At 44.9% G+C, this 18,955-nt stretch overlaps 1 protein-coding gene across 13 annotated transcripts in view; it reads right to left on the bottom strand.

The window, feature by feature from the left end:
• Positions 1-12,101: 12,101 nt before the first annotated feature.
• ARMC3 (armadillo repeat containing 3) overlaps positions 12,102-18,955 on the bottom strand; it is a 106,030-nt gene continuing 99,176 nt past the window's right edge. For 11 of the 13 annotated variants that reach the window (XM_078450343.2, XM_078450349.2, XM_078450350.2 and 8 more), the window contains one exon: positions 16,978-18,074. In XM_078450343.2, the coding sequence (XP_078306469.2) occupies positions 17,865-18,074 (210 nt within the window). In that variant the 3' untranslated portion in view covers positions 16,978-17,864. Of the gene's footprint in view, positions 12,757-16,977; positions 18,075-18,955 lie in introns of those variants that run through there. The other 2 variants (XM_078450351.2, XM_078450355.2) reach the window with 2 other exon arrangements.

Below are 18,955 nucleotides of genomic sequence, written 5' to 3'. Positions count from 1 at the left end.
GAGAAATCGTTCTCTTCCCACGTCGCGAGAGTGCCCTCACATCAGCCAGTTTCTGATTCGGCCAGACAGTAGGAGTATTCCCATGAAGTTGCCAGGAGGAGGGAGGGGTCCCAGGACGGGACATTCCCCAGGGGATTCTGCCAAGGAGGCGGCGGGTCACTGGGGATACTGCTCAAGTCCAGGAATCCATCCTGATTTCTGGATTATTTGAACTCCTTGGGGAAATCTATAATGTGGACACAGTCCGAGGAGTCTAACTATGATCACTAGAAATTATTTTTTTAACTGTACCAGTGATGGAATAAGGAGGGTTTATCATGAATCATTGTGGTAAAGAGATTTAGAAAGGTGACACTCAGGGGTTATGTAAAAACCTCCCTGAAGGGCGCCTGGGTGGCTCAGTCGGTTAAGCGGCCGACTTCGGCTCAGGTCATGATCTCGCAGTTCGTGAGTTCGAGCCCCGCGTCGGGCTCTGTGCTGACAGCTCAGAGCCTGGATCCTGTTTCAGATTCTGTGTCTGCCTCTCTCTGACCCTCCCCCTTTCATGCTCTGTCTCTCTCTCTATCTCAAAAAAAAAAAAAATAAATGTTAAAAAAAAAATTAAAAAAAACAAAAACAAAAAACAAAAAACCTCCCCGATCTGAGGTTCTCTCTTTGCTTCTCTTAGGTGTGGATGGACCTGCCTCCAAGGTGTCTGTGGCCGTCCTGTGGACTCCCATGTGACAGTGCTTGGTAAGCCAGAAAGACCTGGTCCGGCCTTTTCATCTCACAGGTAAGACACGAGTCCTCTGCAGAGCGTAGACAAGAGCCTCACCCTTGCACTTGGGCCCAGCACTGACCTCCTCACCCGAGGTGCATTCGACACTCTCTTGGCACCCAGGGCTGGGCTGACTCCTGGGGGAGGGGACTGGGGCCTGGAGACAGGATCTGGTGGAGGCCACAAAAAAGAAGACATTTTCTTTGCTCTTGAGGGGCCAGTTGGTCGGGTTTCGCACCTCCCTCAGGAACGGAAAGCCAACTTCCCTGGGAGTGCGGAGACCTGTATTCGGGACGAGCATTGCCAGGAACTTCTTAAAAACCTTTAGCGAATCACTTTGCTTCTCTGAGTCTTAGTTTTCCCCCATAAAATAAGAAAGTTGAACAAGATGGTCTCTAGGAATTCTTCAAGCTTTAAATCTCTCTTGTCATTATTGAGTCTAACTAGGGCAGTGGCTTTTATCAAGTGTAGATTTGAAATACTCATTTTCTCTGGCACGCTTTGGTTGCCTTAAAGATGTTACGACTCGTCACTTCCTTTTTTTAAAATTTTTTAATGTTTATTCATTTTTGAGAGTGAGAGAGAGAGAGAGAGAGAGAGAGTGAGAGTGGGGGAGGGGCAGAGAGAGAGGGAGACACAGAATCCGAAACAGGCTCCAGGATCTGCCTGTCAGCACAGACCCCGACGCGGGGGCTCGAACCCACGAACCGCGAGATCATGACCTGAGCCAAAGTCCGACACTTAACCAACTGAGCCACCCAGGCACCCCGACGTCATTTCCTTCTTTAACGATGGCATATGTGCAGTCGAAAGGTAATATATAGAAGTTCTTTCAGAAAGAATAAAAACAGAGTATCAATGGACTATTCATATACATAAGGTCTAAATAAGCTTTAAGTACTCAGCGATTTGGGTTGCTAGGAAAAAATCATTCTGGCATTTGTTAAAAGGATAAGAAAAGGTTTATTCGGGACTATTGCAAGGTGTCAAGGCTATCGCTGAGAGGTAGGGGAGAGAAAATCAGGCTGAACTCCAAATACAGTAAAGACAGCTAGAGATTTTATAGCCAAGGAACAGAGTGGGGTGGGGGGGAGTCAATGGATGGCAAAACACTAAGAAGAGACATCAAGGGTAGGGGTGGTAAAAAGCAAAATTCAATTGCATAACTTTTAAAGATCTTAGTGGCTTAATGCAACGATCCATGAATCACATCGCATCCCATCTAGCAGACAGAAACAATCTCCAAGGAGTTGTACAGAATGAAGACTCTCACAGGTTTAGTGACATGAGTCTTAGCACAAGCAACTCCATTTTGGACCCATTGTCTTGTTTTTAAGAAGGGATTCTTGCTAAACCCATTTGACCGGATGCTCGATGCAGGCAAGATACCAAGGATGGGAGAATCCTTACCAAACCGACTCGGCAGGATTTTTTGCTACAACTGGACGAGGCAGGTCAAAGACGAGGTCCAAGGATGAGACTTACTTAAAAGAGGGAGCGGAGGATCCTGTCCCAAGTTTGGTCAAGGAAAGAATCTTCGTCAGTGGGAGCAGATCTATTTTCTAGGACGGTGGAACCCTTTCTGGGTGAATTTTTAGTATGATTGTTGGACAACAGGTTCTTCATAGTTGTTTTATGAATGAATTAAATGATGGAGGAGGGGAGGACGGTATAGAGGAAAGATAGGTTCCGCTTTGGTTAGGGAGGCACAGTCCTCTGATCACCATTGTGGTTGACACTCATCTTGGCAGGGGAGCTTCGTATCTTGGGGAGAAACTGAGTCAACCGCCTCTAAAAATAGCTGCCATTACATTATGTTTACCATGGAGAGATAACTGCTAGACTATTTCTTGGATTTCTCATAATCCCCTCATTTTGTATAGAAAAAAGGTTTTAATAACCCGGTGTACTATTGACTGGTGTTCGGAACGTGCTAATATCACGGTGTAGACCCATAACACATTGTCTACACTGCATGCTTCTACACCCTGCCCTCTTTGTTACTGTTCCACCCCCACGCACCACTGAGGATCCCTGGTTCTGGGAGAACAATGCAAAAAGGTGAACGAGTCTTTTGGGTCCCAATGCATGATTTTAATTCAAGATTTAAAAGCGCAAATAATTCTGAGAGAGAGATTTTGAACTAAGAGGACAAGAAAGTGGGTAACCTGTGTGCTCCATTCAAGTTATGAGGCTGGTTTGAACTCAGGATTACGAAGGCAGGCACACTGGCCCTGCCTTGCCGGAGTTTTTGGTGAATGTGGGAGTGCTGCCCCTCTGACACCACGGGTGTGTGAGAGAACATTCCGAACAGAAGATACATTGGCACAAGTAGAAAACCAAGTCAGAGCATAAAACACCACCACAGACTTAAGAAAAATGTCCCCTTCTATTTGGCGTTCCTGGGGGTTTCAAAACCTTCCAGAAGGAAAACAGAAAGAAAAACAAATGGCAAAACAAAAGAAACAGAGCATCCTCCCGAGAAGGGAGAAGGAAAAATGTTTCCCACTCCCCTCAAATATATAGAGAATGGAGAAAATCAAGAAAACCAAAAAGCTTTTTGCTTTTCATTTGTATGTATGAACACTTTGTCGTTTCCAGGGGAAGAAAGCAGTTTGCAAATTGTGTTCGCAGATTGATTTTGCTGAATAGATGCAGCTTCATTTTATTCAATCAGAGAATAATTCTTTTCAATTATCACCCTATTTGAAAACAATGTGTTTTTAGCCATCGAACAGAACCTTTGGAGCTGTGACTGAGTGCTTCTTTGCAGCGGTCTGTGAGTTTTGATGTTTGAGTTTTCTCCTATTCAGGCACACAGACTTTGGAGCCTGAGTGAAAAGGCGTCCCTAGGCTGTAAATGGCATAGAAACAAAAATGAGCTGTTTGCTGCTCACGGTCAAACCAACTTCGAGAGACCGGTCCCTGGTTCATCTGGACACGACGAATCCAACTCAAGCGGATTCTAGAAATGACTTTGAACATAAATTGTACTCCAGTTGTTTCCATCAAAACCGTTCCCTGTTCCTGGGCTCCTAGAATTCTGACTTAGCATTTCCATAACACCTCGGTGAATTTGAGGGCTTTCTGGGTAATTAGCATGCAAATGTGCATTTCAATGCAAGATCTAGACAAGCTTTCACTCTCCTGCTGAGGGATTGATTTTGTTAGAGGGCCCGAGAAGGTGTGTTTTTCATTTAGACACGCTTGTGTGACTGCGGAAACACAACGGGTAAATTCCACATAGGCTGTAATGGATAAGGAACCTTATGAGAAATGAGATATATCCCCACAGCAAGTGGAAAACATCCGTGCCCTGTACTGGTCTGCATATACTGGCTGAAAGATGAGGCATCAAGGAGTGTTCATTTCCAGCAATTCCTGCTTTTTCTGGATTTAAAATGTTGTTGCAAAGGGGCTTTAAAGAAAGCTTCAGTCATTAACTGCAAAATAACTGTATTAGAGGACTTTATTAAGTCTCTCAATCTGACTTCATTTATTATTTCTAAGAATGACTCCCGTAGGAGTGAGGGAGCAAAGCCTTTGTTCGATCTTCTTTTCCTCCCAGGAAGGAGCCCCACCGGAGAGAAGTCTGTAAAGGTTTTCCCCGGGGACAGTCAGGAGAGTGGCTTGTCATTCTCTCTGGCAAACGTCTCCGCCTGGAGCGCCTAAAATGTCTATCTTTAAGATCAGATTTCCAAATTTTTCGTTTTCTTTCTTTTTCTTTCTTTCTTTCTTTTTTTCTTTCTTTCTTTCTCTTTCTCTCTCTTCTTCTTCTCTTTCTTTCTTTCTTTCTTTCTCTCTCTCTTTCTTTCTCTTTCTCTCTCTTCTTCTTCTCCTTCTTCTTTTTGTAGTGGAATGTTCTTTTCTGCCTGGGTGGACATTTTGTGGGTGGTATGGCACACCCTGCAGCGTCTGGAATAAGACTGAGCGGGGAGGACTCAGCATGTCAGGCATCAGGGCAGCTCGAAGCTTCTGGAGCCATCTTGTGGCAAGACAGTGAGTGGTTGCCGGACATTTGCACTCCCCGCCTTTTGAACGAGGGAAAGATGAATTGGCTCCCCGGTGGTGGGGAGGGGAGGGAAGCTTTGTCCTTGAATGGGTGGTGATGGGGCCAGAGGATGAAAATGCACAGCTCTGTAGCACCCAGGATTACGGGTATACCATTTTTTGTAAGCCTGTAAGGGGACAAAATATTAACAGAGGTTAGTTACCCCTGGTCACGGGACTGTGAGTGACAGTTGCTTCTTTATATATTTGTCTAACCTCTTAACAAGTCTCCACAATGAGACTGTATTACTTTCAGAATCCTGAGACACTAATTACAAAAAAAAAATTTTTTTAATGTTGGTTTATTTTTGAGAGAGAGGGAGAGACAGAGCGCGAGCTGGGGAAGGGACAGAGAGAGAGGGAGACCCAGAATCCAGAGCAGGCTCCAGGCTCTGAGCCGTCAGCACAGACTCTGACACGGGGCTCGAACCCACGGACCGTGAGATCATGACCTGAGCCCAAGTCGGATGCTTAACCGACTGAGCCACCCCGGTACCCACTAATCATTTTTAAACTCCCCATGCAGGAGAATGTTGCGAGAGATCACGGAGCTGACCGTAGCGGGAAGGCACCAAAGCAAGAACTCAGCCCCATTTGGGCTGGAACCCCTCCTGAGGCCGCACGAACCCTGACCTGGCAGCCGTAGCGTGGCAGGAGCGGGGGGCATCCGCTCCCCATTCTCCGAAAGGTGCTCCAAAGGGGCCCTGCCTCTGCTCCCCGGCGTCACCTCGCGGGGCTGTGGGGCCTGCATTCACTGAGAGCTGCCCTTGACTGTGGTACCAGCTTCTAGAGCGTTGATTTATGGAGCTATTTGGTGTCAGGTAATTGCCCATCAATATCCTATTTATCACCCAGCTTGTCACGGGTTGTGGCTGCTATTCCACAAAGCCAAGGCCTTTGAGAAGGGGCCAGTGGCTCAAAGCACAGGAAGAGGAGGCAGGAAACGTACCATGGCCAAGTTCTTTTCTCCCCACTTTGCTTATTGCCGGGCTTTCCCTTGAACAAGGGGAGGGACGATGGCAGGTGTCCAGGGCACGGAGCTGCTGACTGTAGCACGACTTCTGGACGCCAGAAGGATCCCTCTTGTTCCAGCCCTTCTCCCCCAGTGTCCTTCCTAAATAGCTGTGATCTATGTTGGATAGGAACAAAATCTGCATATTCAGTAGGCCATTAAGGTTTTTAAAAAGTACAGACTAATAGGCTGGAAAGAAATCTATCAAAACACAAATACTCTTCTCGATAGAAAACTTCTTTGCTCCGTTTTCCGTATCCCCTATCACGAGCACGTATTTCTCAAGAACAAAGGAATGCACTTGAGGACATTCACTGAGACTTGAACTTCCACAATTAAGGAGTCACTCATTTGGCCGCAAGTTTTTTGTACCTTTAAAATGCAGATTCTGGGGCACCTGGGTGGCTCAGGTGGTTAAGCTTTTGACTTCGGCTCAGGTCATGATCTTGCCGTTCATGGGTTCCAGCCCCGCGTCGGGCTCTGTGCTGACGGCTCGGAGCCTGGAGCCTCCTTCGGATTCTGTGTCTCCCTCTCTCTCTGCCCCTCTCCCGCTCACACTCTGTCTTTCTCTCTCTCAAAAATAAATCAACATTAAAAAAAAAGTAAAACAATGCAGATTCTGAAGAGTTCATCATTCTAGAAAGAAGGCTTTGGAATTAATGGGCCTCCAGAGAGCAGCCTCTGATGAACCTGAGGGTGTGTGGGGGTGGAGGGGGGTGTGCTGGGAGAAAAGGGTGGAAACTGGGCTGGGAAACCAGCTTTTGCCCCCCACGAGGTTTGCCACGGGTGCACTTGGTGAGCCAGCACACTGGGAATCTCAAGTACAGACGTGAGGACCCTCCCTGCTTTGCAGGACCGAATTCCTGGAAAGCCCAGCTGTCGTCTGCAGCCCTGGAGATCAGGAAACCCTGGACCTTCCGGGCCCTCCCTTGCCCTTGAGTTTCAAGGGCTCTGCCCAGACGCCCTTGCCTCCTCCCACCCGGGGCTCTGCAGGGGGAGCAAAGGAAGCGGGAGCTCGGGTTATTTCACAACAGAAAGTTCCCGGCTCCTGACACCGAGTGATTAAAAGTGATTTTTCTTTTAAGAAAAAAGAAGCCTTTTATCATACTCCTAGGGCTGTCAGAAACCATTCGGGTAGATTTTCCTAGTCTTGTTTTTTCAGATGCAGAAGTGGGAGGGAGTAGCTGTCCTCACCCCAACTCGCCCTTACACACCCCCGGGGAGGAGAGAGAGGTTTTCAGGTTCGGTCAGGGAGGCGATTTGCGCCACGGTTCTCCTTCCATCCAGGGCGGCCCGCACTGAATGAAAGGAGGCTGTGGATTGTTTCAATCCGCAGATTCTCCTTTATGCGGATTATGTCTGAAAATCTGGGTCCCCAGGCATGGTGTGAAGGGGCTGAGGAGAGCGAACATTCACCGGGTTCATTCTCTGTGCCAGGCACCGTTGTTGACAGCTTTGTGTTTATTCATCTGTTCGATTCTCACAACAACCTGATGAGCAGGGATTATTGTCGTTGCCATCTTCTGGGCAAAGAAACTGAGAGCCAGAGTCGCCTGCCCAAGACCAGTCACTTAGTAGCAGAGCTAGGCAATGAACCTGATCAGCCGATACCCCAACACACGTCTCCCACGATGGTCATTTCGGATTTTGCTTACAGCTGTGCATTAAGCTTTAAAAAATTATAATGAGATACCTTTCCAGGCGTTATGCTAATCATAACGTGCTCACAATTTACATCCATAATTAGGAGACTGGGGAGTGAGTGACTCTATTGCCCCAAAAGGGAGGGTACAGACATTACTCCCTGTGGAAACCACATACCCAAGTCCCAAGAATAAAAATAGCATACCAACGGGCACTGGGAGCCCATCATCTAAATATTCTCAGGGTCCAACGATTTCAGTGATTACCTGTCTCAATGGCATGAGTCTAAAAAGACAAGGAGGGGTGCCTGGGTGACTTAGTCGGTTGGGTGCCCGACTACTGACTTGGGCTCAGGTCGTGATCTTACCGTTCATGAGATCGAGCTCCGTGTCGGGTCAACAGCACAGAGCCTGCTTGGGATTCTTCTCTCTCTCTCTCTCTCTCTCTCTCTCTCTCTCTCTCTCAAAATAAATAACCATTTAAAAACAAATAAAAGACGAGGAGATGAGTCAACCAACTCAAGCCTGCCCCGGTTCAGTGCAGGGGAGGGAAAGGTCTTTGTCCACCTACCCTCGTAGGTTCTCTGGCTGGAGCTCCGTAGATGGGACTCACAAAATTCTGGTTCACCAGACAAAAGGACACAAATGTATTTAACATAAGCTTTACATGACCCAGGAGGCTTCATAAGAAAAAGAAGACCCGAGAAAGGTGAACCCTGTGTGTTTTTACACTAGGCTTGGAGGACGGTGGAAAGTTGTGGGAGAACACGGTAGGACAAAAGGATACGAGCTAATTGCAGTCAACTTGGAGGAAACTTAGCGAGTCCTCTTTGTTTGAATTCCTCTCAGCGCCCCGTTCAGTCTTTGGAGATGAGGATGTTCCTTTCCTCTGGGTATAGGGAGGGCACCTCTCATGTGAGGGTCTCATGACCTGTTTTGGGGGCCACCGGGGAGGTCGGGGAGACCTTCCCGCACCTGCCGTTACTCAAAATTCCGTCAGCTAAAAATTTTCAGTATGCCAAGTTGCCGTGAACCCTGTCGTCAGCAAACAACAAAACTGGAATAACAAAATGTTAAAGCCGATGGCACCTTGCAACCTAGGCATTCAGCGTAGCGTGGGTGACAAATTTCTTAGACAACTTATTTCTTATATTTTTTAAATTGTCTCCTTACGGAAACGAATCCGTTCATTAAAAAAGTTTGGGGGAGCCTGGCTGGTTCTGTCCGTAAAGCATGCAACTCATGACCTCTGGGGGGGGGCGGGGCGTGAGTTCAAGCCCCATGTTAGCTGTAGAGCGTACTTAACGAAAAAAGTTCCGTTCTTTTGTTTCTCTTTAACTTTGAGGAACGGTAACGTGCAAATCTCTGCTTGGATTAATGTCTTCATACCCACACTTAACCCTTGACATTGAAACCTGAGCTGAGGGAACACTTTGGAACACTTGCTAAAGATCCACTCTGACCTTCTCTGTGGAATTTTCTAGCTCGCAGCTGACCTCTGCGGGTTCTTGTGTCCTTTTTACGTGGTGTCTTCGACAGAGATGCCAACTGTACGTGAAAAATGGTAACGGAACATGTCCTGGGGGAGGCTACTCTCCGAGTGTCCTCTCCCAGGCTCCGAGGCTCGGCCAGCGACAAGCTAAGGCAAGATTTGGTTTCTTCCCTGGAGTGATTTACTTTACGGCTCTGGACTATGTTCCCAGCCAGACGCCATCCCCCAGATGGGGGGATAGAGAGCCCAGGCCTTCGGGACTCTGTCAATAATGGAACGATGAACCCCCGGCTAAGCCTAGAAGGAATCGGATGGCTAGTATTTAAGAGATATACCAAAGCCTTCCTCGTTTCTCCATTTGCTTTCTATGGGATTTCATATCTGTGAGCATAGTCTCTGAATGGCGCCACATGGCAATCCTGAGTCCCAGGGCACTCATTGAGTAAAGAACATGAGCAAGAAGGGAGCGTTTGAGTTATCCCATAAATGTTTTTAACTCACCAGTAATGTCTACGTAGCTAGTAATCATGGCTCCCGGGCATGGAGAGGGCTTTCCTGATGCTAAATTTTGTGCTAATCCCTAAAGCCCGCTAGGGTGGGTTCCATATTATTACCTCTGAGTGGGGCACTGATGTCCCTCTCTGGCAATTCTGAGCTCCCTTTTTACTTTTTATTTTATGATTGTCCTACTTAGCTAGGGAAAATTCAAACTGAGTAAGGAAAATCTCATCTCATTCAGCCAAGTTTTCTCTCTCATCCTAATTCTTAAAGGAATAAATAATTGCATAGAAGGGATACAGGTCAAGCTTTCTGTTCTGTAAGCGTCTATCATATGTACCTCTCTTTCCTCATTTCTCTTATGCGTATTAACAAAGTTAAAAGAGATTAAAGATTTTTTTTTTTTTTCTGGGAAGCAAATAAACGAAATCGCTCAGTGATTTAGCAGATAAATGACTTGATAATATAGATATAAATGCATTCATCTGGGTTTTTCAAGGTTTTTTTTTTCCTCTAAAAGTAAAGCCTATGGAACATCAAAAAGGAAAGACAGACATTAAGATTTTTCAAAGAAAGGAACCTATAAATAACTAATTGGACGATCACTTGATTTGTATGTCAGATGTGTAAGTACTTAGAGGGAACACTGTTTGGTTCAGCTGTTCTCATCAGTATGATTAATGACTACTTAAAAGTGCTTGATTCCATTTGTATGCCAGCTGTTGTTGTGTAAAACAAACTGGGACTTTCTCAAGATAATCAGAGTCCGACTGTCTGCAAGATTTGGGGGCTGATACCCAGGAGCTGGAAAAGGAAATTGATGGCTCTCAGCTCATGGCCCTGAGGTCAGACCCAGACACTCGCGCCTGAAATAGACCCAAAGCAGATGCCGATTACTGGGGACGTGTAAGAACAAGGGCCTTCTCCCGTGCAGGTTTCCGATGACGGAAAGATCTGAGCCAATCTGGAGCTCTACGCACGGTTAGCAAGTTAACAAGGACCTGAGTGGTCCTCGCGACGCAAACGGTACGTTGGAAGGGAAACGTGCGAGATGAGTCACTCACAGTCGCAGACGAGCTGGGCCAAGCAGCAATACAAAGTCATTAAGCCGTGGAAGCCACGCTCTGTTCTCGCCTAACGAAGCAGCCACGACAGGTTGCATCCTGCGGGCAGGCAAGGGGCGGGTTACGTGGGGATGCACGCATGCGCGATGAGGATGGTGTGGGGGCGTCCGCTCCAAAGACCGCGAGCCTTTCTGAATTTTCACTTCCTGTTGCACAACTTCACAAGCGGCTGTGCGGTCATTGCCTCCCCTACCCCGAAGGGGAGAAGGCGTTTTACCTGGAGATGAGAGTACTCCTCCTGACCGCACCGCTACTTTCGAAAGTATCCAGGGGAAAATGAAAACGGGTGAAAAGCCCATTTTTAGTTTTTAAAGTCAGCTCGTTTCAGGCATCAAGACGGTCAGTACCGCTCAACTCATCTCGTGCTAGTAAATCTGCCAGTAAGGTGTCTGCCAGACGCGAAATAATCTCCCGTTTCGTTGGGAGAGATCAAAGCATAATAGCTAACAGTTGTCTGCTTACCGTGTTTGGCCCTGCACTGTGCAAGTTACAGGCACTTTCTTATCATTTGTTCCGCAGGGCAACCTGGTGAGGTCGCTGGTGTTATTACATCCTCATTTAAAATTTTTTTAAGTTTATTTATTTTGAGAGAGAGAGGCGGAGCATACAGTCGAGGAGGGGCAGAGAGAGAGGGAGAGAGAGAGAGAATCCCAAGCAGCCTCCACAGCACTGTCGGGGCAGAGCCTGCTGTGGGGCTCGAACTCATGAAACCTTGAGATCATGACCTGTGCCCAGACCAAGAGTCGGATGCTTAACCGACCCTGTCACCCAGGCGTCCCTATTACATCCTCATTTTAAAGACAAGAAAACCAAAACATTTGCTCAACATCCCACAGTTGAGAATGGTAGAAGGAGGGCTGGCACCCAAGTTCCTCTGACTCCCAAGTTTTTCTGTTGCTCGGAAACAGTACCTGATGTTTACTTGCTTTATGAAAATGGTGGGCCCAGGCAGTGAGCATACCGGGAAAAGCCAGAGTGAGTGCCAAAGACAGCGTTATAGAGGTCATCAGAAGAGCAAAAGGCATCCGGGGAAGCTCAGGGGAGAAAGTGAGGCTTCTCTGAATTTGAACTTGTAAACAAAAGATTAGGGGGGATGATACGGAGGATAACTATCACACTCTCTCACCAACACTCCTTTAGAAAGAAAATTCGACTCAAGAGTCATCGAGCTGATATATAAGTCATTGAGCTGATATACAATTACGGATACATAATAAAGTTTTATTTATATAAAATGTTATAAAGAGGTGTATCTCAGGGTGTCTGAGTGGCTCAGTCGGTTAAGTGTCCGACTCTTGGTTTTGGCTCGGGTCACGGTCTCACGGTTCGCGAGTTCGAGCCCCGCATCGGGCTCTGTGCTAACAGCGCGGAGCCTGCTTGAAATTCTCTCTCTCCCTCTCTCTCTGCGCCTCTCTTTCTCTCTCTCTGCCCCTCCCCCATTCGCACTCTTTCTCTCAAACACAAATAAATATACTTAAAAAAATTAAAAAAAAAATATATATATATAACTATAGAGATAATGGCTAGGGTAGGTTTCCATAACCATGTGTCGACTATCTCTCTATTTTATAGATAAGAAATTCCATAACGCCTTCTATACCATAAGAATTGATCAAGTGCCTGGGAGAGAATTCTCCGTGACTCTCCTTTGTTTCTGCATGTCTTACACTCAGAGGCTTCCTGACTGCCTTTGTTCTGCCTTGACTCTCTTTTCAAGGATGTTGGCACACAGCCCGGGAAGATAGAGATAGTGTCTCCCTCTGGTGACAGGGCGGCTATGCTTACTGCCCATTACAAAAGACTGGGTTCTGTAAGAGCAAGGTCCCTCTCCCGACGCACAATCCACTGCACTTGCCGGCACGCGTCTGGGTCTATCCAGGTCGTCCCCACGAGACTTGGGAGCAGAGAGAACGGACACACTGTGCTTGGCTCATGCTGCTTGCTGTGCGGTGAGTAACGAAGTCCTTTGTCTTTGACCCAGGAGTCTCGTGTCTGATGCCAGCAGCCAAGAAACTGTGGCAGTTAGCTTGCCCCTGGAGTAAACCCTCAGACCCTTCACCCTCCAGAAGTTAGGAACATTTCTTTCCTAGACGGGCCACGTTTGTCCTCATCCTTGTAGAAAAATAAGGCCACTGCTCTGGGGTCCGTTGGATTAACATCAAGTAGGTCCATCTTACAGCCTAAAGAAACCAAGGAAGACAAAAATGGCAGCGTGAGAGTCTCCCTTAAATTTTTAGCCAGGTGCTCGGAGACTAAGTGAGGTAAAGCACAACTGCTTGCCTGTCCATACCCTCAAAATGCACGTCACTGGAAGTAAGGGTTGACGGACCGGCCCAGGAGCCAAATAGAATAAAGAATTCCCTCAAAATGTGCTAAAGGAAGAGGCGTGAACAGAACACTGTGTGAGCAATGTGAGGAAAACGAGCTATAAACACACCCACATACACACATGCACGCACACGCGGGCGTGTACTCCCATATCCACACCCCTTCCTGCCCCTAATCACACACACATCGGTCATTCGCACCATGGTCGCCTTTCAACTGAACAGCGGGATTATTAGGCACATACTATTGGGAGCATAGCCTCTGGAAACAAATCAGGTTCAAATTTAAAACTTTGCTGCTTCTTAGCCGAGTGATTTTTGGATAAGTTACTTAGCTTCTCTTGACACATAGGAAACAATATGCACATATTTGTTATTGTGTCTCCCCATTTTCCAAAAGGGTAAACTGAGGAACAGAGAGGTTGAGTAACTTTGTCCAGGTCACACAGGTAGAAAAAGACGCACAACTTAACTTCAGCTCTGACCCTAAAATCTAGGCCTTTACCCCCGCTATTATATTGCTTCTCGATAATAAGGGCCTATTGAATTCATTAGTAAAATCACAGCAGAATTTCTTTACCCTTTCCAACAATACTTAATATTTTAAAAATGGTTATTTGTGGGTTGTTTATTGGCAGATCAGTACAGGTCTCCTGTACTGCCTGAGTTCTGTGAGAGCCCTATTTGAATTCATTATATTAATATATTCCCAGCTCACACTTTGATGGCTGTCTTTTGAAGTCAGGTCCACTTTTATTATTAAAATAATATATATTCAGGGTTTTAAGAGTATAAGCCCAAGCAAAGCTTTTGCTAGTTATCAATATAAAAATATTCAGGTAACTTTAAAGAATAGTACTTTTAAATACTAAATTGTAGATAAGTGATTTGTTACTATTGTATTGCTTTAAGATTACACCCCAAACAGTGATATTCTCCATGTAATTTTCGTAGAGCCTGTTTATCCTACCTTATTAGTGCTGAGTTAGGAAAAGAAAGAAACAACTAGTATATGTATTACAGCGTTTCTTTGAAGAGTTCTAAAGGAGGGGCGCCTGGGTGGCTCAGTGGGTGAAACGTCCGACCTCGGCTCAGGTCATGATCTCACGGTCCGGGAGTTCAGCCCGCATCGGGCTCTGTGCTGATGGCTCAGAGCCTGGAGCCTGCTTTGGATTCTGTTGTCACCCTCTCTCTCTGCCCCTCTCCTAGTCATGCTCTGTCTCTTTCTCTCTGTGTCTCTGTGTCTCTGTGTCTTTCTCTCAAAAATAAAAACATTAAAAAATTTAAAATAAATGGAGAGTTCTAAAGGAAAACACACCATCTCCTGATGCATCGTATCTCCAATTACACCTTCTGCAGAGGAATATCGCGGTGATAATCTTGTTGAGAAACAAGTTACCATATTTGAAGAATTCTGTGCCAATAAAAAGAAAAGGTCAGTATCCATTTGACTTCGCGTAGTATTTTGAGCATCCGGAAAAGTATTTTTCGTGGACGACAATGGTGCTTCTTTGACAGGGAACTAGTGCATTTGAAATCTGATGTGTATTTCATAAAAGTGCAGTGTAGACTCGAATCCTCATTTAGGATACCTGCTCAAGAGCCGGGGAGGGAAGCCTGGGGAGAGGATTCTATTTACCTGTGGATTTCTGTATTCAATTAATAGCTGCTTTTAAAAGTTAGGTATTAATTTTAATGAAATGGTTTGACCTCCAGAAGAGAACAACACGCTACTTTATAATACATTGTTCTGAAACCTCACAACCACAACACCTGCGGGGTATTCACGGCTTTTAAGTGACAGAGTAGGATTCCAACTCACATCTCCTTGGTTCCAGATATTTCCCCATGTTTCCTGGGTCTAGTTCTGATCAAATAACCTGTTATTTCAACCCAAAGCACCTAATTCCCGAAAGAGATCCTCAGCACTTTCTGCCCCCACTGCAGTGGCTTAGACAGTCATGTGTTCCGGGTCATACTGCTATAAAGCAGAAGGGCTGCTGTCAGCGTGGGTCCTTGGGTGACTGTGTGAAAACAGAGCCTCCTTTACTGACCTGTGTTTGACATGTAATACGACAAAGGACAGGCTACTGAGATCTGGCGATTGTTTATTACCACTGTATGGATGTCCCTACTTAAACATCGTTGTCTTTGACTATTCTCCGAGTGGATTATCTTTTGCTCATTGGTTTATAGAAGCTCTTTGTTTGTTAAGGACACTGACATGATGTCTGATACATATGCTGCAAATATTTTACTCCCTGACTATGATTTTGCTTACATTTTATTTTGCTGAACAGAAATATTTTTGCTGATGCTGTATTTTTCTACACAGGAATTTGAAAGATTTACGGAGCCAAACTTGTCAGATATTTTCTTCTGTGGCTTCTCATTTATCTGTCATTATAGAAAGGATCTTCCCTTGGGAAAATTATTCCCATTGTCACTTACTGAATAGGCTATCGCTGTGCCTTGTTTCTGGCAGAAAAACGATTTTTATCAATACTAAATCCCTATATATATATGTATATATATATGTGAATATATATATACATATATATACATATATATATATTATATGTATCTGTGTCTGTACTGTTAATATTTTTCTATTTTTATGTCCATACCATACTAATTTATTACTGCCTTTTTTTTTTTAACGTTTATTTATTTTTGAGACAGAGAGAGACAGAGCATGAACAGGGGAGGGGCAGAGAGAGAGGGAGACACAGAATCTGAGCCATCAGCCCAGAGCCCGACGCGGGGCTCGAACTCACGGACCGTGAGATCGTGACCTGAGCTGAAGTCGGATGCTTAACCGACTGAGCCACCCAGGCGCCCCTATTACTGCCTTTTAATATATGTCCTGGTATATGATGAAACCAATTCTTTGTTTTCTTACTTTCAAATATTATTGGCATGCATATGCATTCATTCTTCCAGATAAAGTTTGCTATTTGTCAGTTTCCAGAAAAGAAAATGTGTCGGGATTCTGAATGAGATCCTAAATGCATATATTAATATGGGAAGCATTAAAATCTTTGTACTGCTGAGTTTCCATCAAGGAAAATGGTGTGTATCTTCATTAATTCAGATCTCGTTAAAATTTTACAGTTTTTCTTATGTATTTCCTATTAAATCTATTTCTAGGTATTTTATGCTGTGTGTGGCTATTGTGAATGTATTGTCTCGTGGTAACACAAAATAGATAAACTTCAAAGGACTGTCTGAAAATATAATTGAAACTCATTCCTGTTCAGTAATTACCTAGAGCCTCGCTGAGAGAGACGTTATACACAAATGTTTCAAAGATGAAAAAAAGGGGAGAGGGGGGTAACCCTTGGCCTGTACCAGGCTGGAAAATGTGATGGCTACCTGGACCGTAGCACAGGGACTCTGAATGGAATCCATTTTGATGTTAGGCCATCGCCTACGAAAACCCTTTTCAGAACTTACTGGGAGGTTGTTTTTCAAAGATGTTATTTTCTATATTACATTTGTCATCTGTATGAAACTCCCAAAGAGGAAATTCCCTGGTCTTTGTTCCTCCTGAGAAACCGCTTTGTGCTTTTAGCGAGCGGACCCTATTATAAATCGTGTAACTGATAGCATTTCCCTCTGCATTGTCTGCCGGAGAGCTTAGCGTCAAATTTTCACCCACTGCTAACAAATGCATGGGATTTTCATGGATGCGTTTGAATTCTAAGCTTATTCCTGGCCCTGGTGAACTTTCTTTCCGACACTTAGGCCTGTTTTTCATTTATTTTTACCTTGTTACATCTTACATATCTCTGTAATCCACTTTAAATGCGTTCTGGATCAAAACAGACTTGAAAATGCTTAGACGGGTTTGCATCCTATAATCTATGCTTCAGTTCATGAAATTGCATGATAAATGTAATTGCCCCACCATTTGATATAAAGAGCTTTATTCTGGAATAAGGAAATACAAATTCTTTGAAGTTACACATCGGTTCATACAGAATCATCTCAGCCTTCACTTCTAAAATCAAGCTGACTTTTAAAAACCTTCGAGTAAAACGGTTACAATAAACTTGAGACTCAAAGCCAGACTAAGATATATACATTTGATGAGAGTCATCCCATTACTAGTTTTTATTCATCATTTGAAATGTGTGTCTGTTCCCCATTTTGTTCTGAATACCGAAAACACAATTTCTGACAAAGATTTACTCGATTTCTACATTTAAAAGTTTCTAAAGAAAGAATTTTTAAGCTAAATACATTTAAAATACTCTTTTCGTGACCCAGCATTAAAACGTGTAAAAGGAAATCAGAATTGTTTTGAACTGGAGGTATAGTTTCAAGTAATCCAAGACAGGACAGAAGACAAACAGTTCACGGGAACAGGTTTGAGAAAGATTTTTGGGTCAGTGAAGGATATTAAGTGGTGTTATTGACAGAAATACACTTTAAAAAATACGAACACAAATTTTTAGAAAGGAATTCGTAGTACTAAAATCAATCTAGAAATGTTCGAACTATCAATAATCCTACTTTACAAAAGTGGGACAAGGTGACAGAAGACATTGAATACCATTGAGTGTATTTAGCCAAGTGTCCCTGAAGCATTCTGGGCATGAAGAATGACAGTCATGAGGCCACGGTATTGTCCCGGGAACAGCAGCTGGGTGGTTTTACACGTGATTCCCAAAGGGCACAGAGGCTCCTTAGGAAACAGTGGAGAGGATTAATTTTGACAATAATAAACTTTACATGAGGGCCAGGGAGCATAAAATGATCCAATCAGACTGAACTCTTGCCAAGAGACTGAAATCAGAAACACAACCAAGTTCAATCCCAGTGTCCTCATTTCTACGCAGACAGAAAGAACATTTCTCATACTTTTATTTAAAGAAATAAAACCAATTGGTGAACTTCAGAGAAAGCGTATCTAATGAACTTCTCTCCCGTGAACCCCCATTTGGTCATTTGATCGTTTAGAGGTATCTGTAAAGATCTGCCTCTCTACTCCTTAACTTCATCAGCCCGCCTGGATGGAACATGAGGTCAACTATGTAGACCTCAGGAGGAGGGAGAGCCCCGATCAGTCCCTTACGAGAGTCATTCATCAACTGAACTTCATTCCAAGCTCTGCCATACTCCCCACGAACCAGAGAGCAGCCGATGCCAATTTTATCAGCCAGAGCCTGTGGGAGAAAACACAAGATCGACCAAAAGTGAGGAGGGAGAGGAGGGGAGAAAAAAAATCCTGAGCTCTAAGACCCATCTTGTTGAAGGGGAAATCTACGACTCTTGCAAAGAAGTGCTTAGAAAGGAGGCTGGAAGAAAAAAACCAAAAAACACGTGGAATATTGTGATAGGAACCAATAAAATGTGACAAGTTCCCTTCTTCCTCGAGATCCTGTAGCCTCAAAAATCTCTGTGTAGGTCCTGCTGGGAAGTGACATTTTTCAGGCAGTTACACGGCATTGTATCAGGACAAGATTGATAACGTCATTGGAGAAAAGCTATTGCGCGGGTTTTCAACACTAGTGCATCTATCAATCTTTCCATGCTTCTAGGCTGCTCTGGGGGTGTGATATGCAGTGGGATTGAATGGAGGGATCAAATTGGTGGGAACCTATTTCTTGCCGATTTGTTCTGTGCGATGGAAATCGTGCCGTGAGCAGGAGGAGCTGGTTGGCCGGGGACGGTCCTGCTCTGCTGGGGCTGCCTGCTGCCACTTCCTGAGTTGTGTAATGTTCCTTGGAAGTGGTCTCTTCAGTTCGTCCTGGTTTTGAGGTTATTTACAAAGTACCTTCAAAATAATCTGGAAACTGGGGCGCCCGGGTGACTCAGTCGGTGAAGCATTCGATTCTTGACCAGGTCACGATCTCACCGTAAGGTGGGTACGAGCCCCACGTTGGACCCTGTGCTGACAGCTCAGAGCCTGGAGCCTGTTTCAGATTCTGTGTCTCCCTCTCTCTCTGCTCCTCCCCTGCTCACACTCTCCATCTCTCTCTCTGTCTCTCTCAAATTAATAAGCAAACGTTAAAAAATAATAATCTGGAAACTTCTTTGCCACATC

The sequence above is a fragment of the Panthera onca genome, chromosome B4 (assembly GCF_046562875.1).
Source record: "Panthera onca isolate mPanOnc1 chromosome B4, mPanOnc1 haplotype 2, whole genome shotgun sequence".
NCBI classification, from domain to species: domain Eukaryota; kingdom Metazoa; phylum Chordata; class Mammalia; order Carnivora; family Felidae; genus Panthera; species Panthera onca.
Note: the sequence above shows the minus strand (reverse complement) of the source record. Positions and strands in the feature narration are given on the sequence as shown.